The sequence below is a fragment of the Hippocampus comes genome, unplaced genomic scaffold (genome assembly GCF_001891065.2).
Source record: "Hippocampus comes isolate QL1 unplaced genomic scaffold, H_comes_QL1_v1.1 scaffold105, whole genome shotgun sequence".
In the NCBI taxonomy this organism is placed as follows: Eukaryota; Metazoa; Chordata; class Actinopteri; order Syngnathiformes; family Syngnathidae; genus Hippocampus; species Hippocampus comes.
Window position 1 is genome coordinate 1,533,825 of NW_017806235.1, and position 6,294 is coordinate 1,540,118.

General features: G+C 44.7%; 1 protein-coding gene across 1 annotated transcript in view; it reads right to left on the reverse strand.

Annotated features, from left to right (window-relative positions):
• dnah9l (dynein, axonemal, heavy polypeptide 9 like) overlaps positions 1-6,294 on the reverse strand; it is a 55,295-nt gene that overhangs the window by 4,829 nt on the left and 44,172 nt on the right. Inside the window, exons 66-78 of the mRNA XM_019856638.1 lie at positions 4,350-4,462; positions 4,122-4,256; positions 3,855-4,028; positions 3,581-3,713; positions 3,291-3,393; positions 3,016-3,138; positions 2,586-2,790; positions 2,312-2,476; positions 1,994-2,134; positions 1,743-1,913; positions 1,554-1,676; positions 511-704; positions 236-384 (exon numbers count right to left, since the gene is read on the reverse strand). Coding sequence (XP_019712197.1) covers positions 236-384; positions 511-704; positions 1,554-1,676; positions 1,743-1,913; positions 1,994-2,134; positions 2,312-2,476; positions 2,586-2,790; positions 3,016-3,138; positions 3,291-3,393; positions 3,581-3,713; positions 3,855-4,028; positions 4,122-4,256; positions 4,350-4,462 — 1,929 coding nt within the window. The remainder of the gene's footprint in view (positions 1-235; positions 385-510; positions 705-1,553; positions 1,677-1,742; positions 1,914-1,993; positions 2,135-2,311; positions 2,477-2,585; positions 2,791-3,015; positions 3,139-3,290; positions 3,394-3,580; positions 3,714-3,854; positions 4,029-4,121; positions 4,257-4,349; positions 4,463-6,294) is intronic.

A 6,294-nucleotide genomic window follows, 5' to 3' on the forward strand; every position in this document is an offset into this window, starting at 1 on the left:
ACGTTTGTATACGGTGTGTAGCGTGCATGCACTTTGTTGTCCCGTGTCGTTTCCATGGCAACCTCAGCCACAGCCTCTTGCCCCTGCCCCAAGGACACGTTGTGAAGCTTGCCAAGGTCGATGGTGAAGCCCAGCTTTCTCCCTGATGAGGATGAAGTGCCGAAATAAGTTACTGTCTGTTTCATGTTTGTATACGGTGTGTAGCGTGCATGGACTTTGTTGTCCCGTGTCATACCGAGCGACTCCACATCTTTAAGTGGGTCCACTCCAGGTGAGAGGATGAAGAACATGGGAGAGGCTGGACCACTTTCTCTGAAAGACTTTGCAAATTCTGTTTTACGACCTTCTGTATATTTCACCCCAAGATTCTCCTCCACAAAATTCCTGTCATGGAAACAAGCCAACAGCAGTTGGAAAATTGTACTTCTCATCCAGACAAGGTGATAAGACCAGGAAGTATCACGGGGGAACCAGAGTGGATATTCTGTATTCCATAGAAATGCTCCTCACTTGACGGCATATGTCATGCGGTCAGGTCTCAGAGCTCTCATCATGATGAGTTTCTGCAGGGTACGTTTTCCTGTCCACTCCTGCGGGAACTTCTCTTTCTCTGGACACTCGGACTCCACCAATTTCTTCCAGCGTTTAGGAGAGCCTTCAATGTCCCGGTCCAGACCGCGAAACTCGTCAGTGAAACTCATCACCTATCCAAAAAAGGGATGGCAGAGCGTGAATGCGTAAATGAAGCTATGATTAAAATCGAAGTTATTTTACCACTACTGCTCCTACTTCTGCTTCTCATCTCCACAGTGCTCCTTGTCTTTGCTTTTCGGGTTAGTGACGGTTCAGGTGACGGCCGAAATTCATTTACGTCCGCGCTTATTCTGTCAGCGTTTCGAAGTTTCCATCAGTCATCAATCCACAAGTGAAATGGGAGTCTGTCAGTGATGGACTGGGACTAACAGAAATTCCGTGGGTACTGACACTTCCTACCGCTACGATTTAGGAGTAGTATTTGGTAGTGTGTGTGCGTGCGTGCGTGCCATGCATGTGTACGAATATGAATTTTGGCATCGCTTCTGCATTTAAAATATTCTCATCAACTTTTCCCTCTTTTGTGACAGTCCGTCGTAGATGATTCAGTTTTAGGAGCTTACACATGGTGAGCTCCTCCAAAAGAAATCCAATTCTGCCATCTGCTGGTCATTCATGTTTTATTTATTTATTTTGTGTTTGGTTGGGGTTTTTTTTTTCTGTCCAAGACTTTTCTCCACCCATTCTCATCGAAAATTTAGTTGACAGGTGAAGTTGATGGTGTTCAAAGAGTTAAAAATAATTGGCTTACAGATTTTTTCATTTTGAGAAAAACACACTTTCTTCCTTTCTCATGAGGCAAAGAACCTAAGTAAGCCTACATTCAAAACACTTCCTTGTAACCAATTTTTACCCAGGCAAAGCTCCCTTGGCTTTGTCTGAAATCTGCGGGTGTTTCAGAAAACGTACAAAATATTTGGTACACATCTCTGGTAAGGAATGTGAGGGCGTCTCTGTACCTTGATGGCGCTCCACGCGGCGTCGGAGAGAAAGTCGAGAGGGCTGACATAAGAGTGGTCGATATCGAAGCGCAACAGAAAGTCAAGCTCCCGCACCTCGATCTCCTTCGTCATCAGGAGCAACTGGAGAAAGGCGGATAACCGTCAGCGATGATCCACATTCAGACACAAACGAACACACACACACACCTGGAAGGCCAGCTGTGCAGCGAAGGTTAGCTTGTCTCTCTCAAAGAGCCCCATGCTGATGTAGTTGAAGGTGGAGTAGGTCACACAATCTATTAACGTTTTCACTCTGGCGGTCACGTCCTCGCAGGCCTCCACCATGGCCACCGCTTTGTGGAAGACCACGTTGAATGCCTTGAGGACATCGAAAAGTTCAAGTTTGAGGTGAGCAAAATGTGTGATGCAGCCACGTCTGCGCTCCCATCAGCGGTTACCTTGAGGCTGAACTGGTACATGGGGTTGATCTTGTTGAGCTCGTTCATGATAAAGTAGAGCAGTGAAGCCCTGATGGCCACTGGACGATAATGTTCTCTGGCTTGGTTTATCTTCACCTCGTTGACTTTCGCTTCCACCACCTGGAAAGGAGAGTGTGCGAAAGCACTTGGTTGTGAGCCCGGTTTTGTTGTTGTGTGGCTCCATGATGATTATTATTTTACAAAAATAATTTTTAGCATTGTCAGAGGGCGTTTGCTAAAATCACCTGACATCACAGTATGATGCCATAAAAAAATGGATGTTTCCCCAACAAATACCTTCATCTCAATCTCAGCAGCAGTGTGCTTGGTGCTCTCGAGCTTCTCCACCAGCAAATTGTCACCCAGAAAGTTACTCTCCGCTGCAGACAATCTGCTCAGCAACTCGTCCTCCAGAACTTTCAGTTCGATCTTAAACATGTTCTGCTGCTTTGTCAGTTCGCTCTGTGGCAGCACAGATGGGGGATTTTTATTTTTTTAATTATTCAACACAGGCAGGAACAAACTGAACCAAAATATCAACTCTTTTGAGAAAGTAGTATTGCTGTCATACCTTGAGATGCTCAAGGTCGGGCCTCTCTTGGTTGACAACCTGAGCAAGGAGCTGGTCCTCCAGCCCGTCCCTGGTCACAGTAAAATTAATAAGGGTGGTCTGGGCCTGAATCTCCGGCTTATAGTGAGGCTTGGCCAATTTGGTATGAAGGATGAGTCTAAAGCCTGGATGAAAGAAGCACTCCTTGTCGCCCACCTTGATACAGCTGCAATACAAGTTGAAAAACGCGTTCATATGCAAGGCAACAAGGAAAAAATTTTGATTGACGAAAATGCAGCAATGGACAAAGTTTTTGAGTTACAATTAAACCAACAAAATGCTGCCTCACACTTGCTTGGTTCTCAGAAAGCCTGATAAGGAGCTGAAAGGTGTTCAATATATTGACAAACAAGATAAAAAAAAATACCGTCACAATCATGCGTCTTCTTACCTGCCCTTCTTGATTGTGTGTCGACCCAAGAGCGGGTCAAGAACCGGATCAATGGTCTCCTCTATGTTCTCGATGAGCACGGTATTTCCAGCCACGACAGCTTGCTCGATCACATCCACGTAACTGAAGCGGCAGGTGCAAGTTTGAGCAATTTTAACATGCACAAAAAAACAACATTTTTTTTTAAATCACATATTCACATTTTGTGTCGTAATGTGAAAGTATCGCAGGATTTACTGTGATCCCTGAGGAGATCAGCGCTGAGGCAAACATACCCTTTTAAACTCAAACTGATAACCTTGAGGCTGTTGCCATAGCGACTCTTGATCCACTTGATCCCCTGCAGCTGAGGGTCAATAAGGAGAGGCCAGCGTTCACCTGAAGCAAAACATCCATTTACTAGCAACGGGATTTTATTTGATTTTTTTTCTGTACGCTGCTGGTAAAGTATCATTCATGAAGACATTGAACGTTTGTTTCCTCAGAGCGCAACAAAAGGAAATCGGCCTAACAGTTACAATGGTGACTATGGCGATGAGGAAGTGAGTCTTGAGGCATCGCTCACAATTAGTGTGGATGGTGGCATTCTGGGTGGACATTTCATCTCCTGGCAAGCCTTCGTTGTTCCACTGGGCTACCATGGCACTGTCAGTCAGCATGCACACTGGATCCAAGTCTGCTGTCATGGGAATGGGGATCTTCGAGAAGCAATAAACACAAACGATGGTTTTGATTTTTGTAAAATAAATTTGCCCCCAAAAAAAGAAACTTTGGTTTCATCGGACTACTTGAAGAAGAATGATAACGACGTGTATTTGTGAGATTCGAGCATTTGAGACCTTCTGGCTGCGGAGAAAAGGCCTCCAGAGGTTGTCCACCAACTCCTTGCGGTACTTCTTGGAGAAGGGGCCGGCGTAAGAGATGAACGCTGCAGTTAGCAGGACATCTCCACATAGCGTGGCCTCTTGTTCGTGGTACCGAGCCACTGAATGGGCCCAACGCACATTTTCACTCTGACAGAAAATATGCAGCTGTCAGATTTAAGACACAGAGGCTATTTCTACATCCGGTATAACCAAACTGATCAAGTAATCATTTGACGCCACCTGCAAACCTTTAACGAGCCGGTTGGCTAGTTCAATGGTCTTGTTGGTGCGGTTGACTTCTTCTTGGTAACGCAGTTTCTCGGACGTGGCTTTCTCGAATTCGCCGGTCAGAGCTTCCAGGCTGCTGTCTAACTCCTGGAAACCGTTGATGAAACAGAGACGGCAATGGCAAGATTTTTAATCTCAAGCAAGGCTTACGTGCAAGGCAAAATGTTCATTGAGACGCACAGCCAGTTGCTTCCTGATGACCTGGAGCTTGTCTGCAGCCTCGGCGAGGTCAGCGTTGGCTTGTGAAAGACACATTCTCTTCTTCGCCACTTCACGGTTTACCTGCGGACAAACTTTATTGCTCGCCAGCATCGAAATAAAACATTTGTTTATTTGAATAAAGTTTCAGAGATGTACTTACAAAAATCTATCCATAGCAGCATAAGGATCGGAGGGTGGAAAATGTTTACACACACTCAAAAAAAAAAGTACTTTTATTTATTTATTTATTTATTTTTAATGGCCGAAAGTGCCACTGCCACTGTGGTTCTCCTTTTTTTTTTTTTTTACTGGAACAGAAATGAACCTTGCTCTGGCCCAACCCCTGACTGATTTGCGAAAAGATTGCAAAGTGTCTCCCCAGGCCTTTTGTCCATAAAGTGTAATTGGCTCAGTTCTGCTGACAATAAAACATACCTCATGGAAGCGGATCATATTGATCACCCAGGCACAGAGCCCAGCAGCAGCGGAAGATTTGTGATGCACAAACTCAGGGTTGAATTCGGGGTCACTAAGGTAGTCGTCCCTCACCACCTTCACTGTGGCCTCAGGGATGTGCTCCTTGTCAAAGTTCACCAGAGCCTGCAGGAAGTCATCCACCTGGACCAACAACGAGCAGCAGCGGGACGACACTTGATTAATTTCACTCCTCGGGTGGATTATGTCTAATTAATGGTGAAATATAAAAGAGAGGTTGAGGGATTTTATAGTGGATATTCTTCAACGCTAAATGAAAGCACTGCGGTGAATCACCATGCAGTGATTCAGTTGAGAAATGTGAGCGTACTGCCCCCCTAAAAAAAAAAAAAAACAACATAGACAAGCATGATTTTGTTGTATTTTCATGCTGGTGTCCCCGGCAGCAAAAGTAAAACAAAACAGTCACGATTCGAACAGGCAAATCTTCAGTCACCGGCGGAGAACCCGTTCTGTGAGCAGAGCCACAGTTGCCCAGTAGGGGTCGCCTATTGCCGGGTTGTTGGAGACCACTGCTCTATTTACTCGATGGTCATTTCCATTTACGTTGTTTTATAATAAAATACGACTGGAATTAGTGCTGTTGATTTATATTCACAAAGAGGTGTGTTTGAAAGCGTCACCTTGCTCATGACCACTTTGGAAGCCTTCCAGCTACGATCTTTGGGGATCTTGCCCTGAGGAGCGAGCAGGACCACAACCGCTGCTGTGACGTTGGTGACGATCACCGGAGGGTTTGGGAAGGTCCTCAGCTCGGTCAGATTCAACTGGACGGTGTGGAGAAATACATTTTGCGTCCCCATTTCTCGTAGACATTATGTACTTTTGGGAGCAAATAACCCTAAATACTGTCAAGTAAAATAAAATGTAGTCGAGAATTTCACAGTGTTCCAGTGAAAAAAAACGAGTACACTGTTTGGACACCCTATACATCGGCAAAAAAATATGGCAGCTTCTCTGATTTCTTGCAACAGTTACCGGTAATACCCTTATTTTGGTCTAACATTCCTGTATATTGGGTTAACTGTGTAAGCTTATATTAAATTAATAATTATTTTCATTTTATATTTGAGCATTATGTTCTTTTGTGTTACAGTTACCTAGGTTATATTCCGTTTAATAATTGCTTAAACAAGTTTATGTTGATATTATATGATTGGTTAAGGAAACCAGGAAGTGTTTGGTGTTTCCGGGAAGGAGGTGTGTTCTTGTTCGTTCGTTCGGAGGTGCAGACGTTGGGGAAAATAAAAACTGCCTTCAAAGGATTCCATCTCTCCTTTTGCCCATTTTTAAAGTAGAGCTATCCACTGAAAAACTACGAACCTCTCAACTTACACAAGCAAGGCCTGAAAAACCTCCCCGTGTCGCTCCCGTTGTTTGTCAAACGTTGCCTCGGCATCGCGCGACTGTCTGGAAGTGATCCGATCCG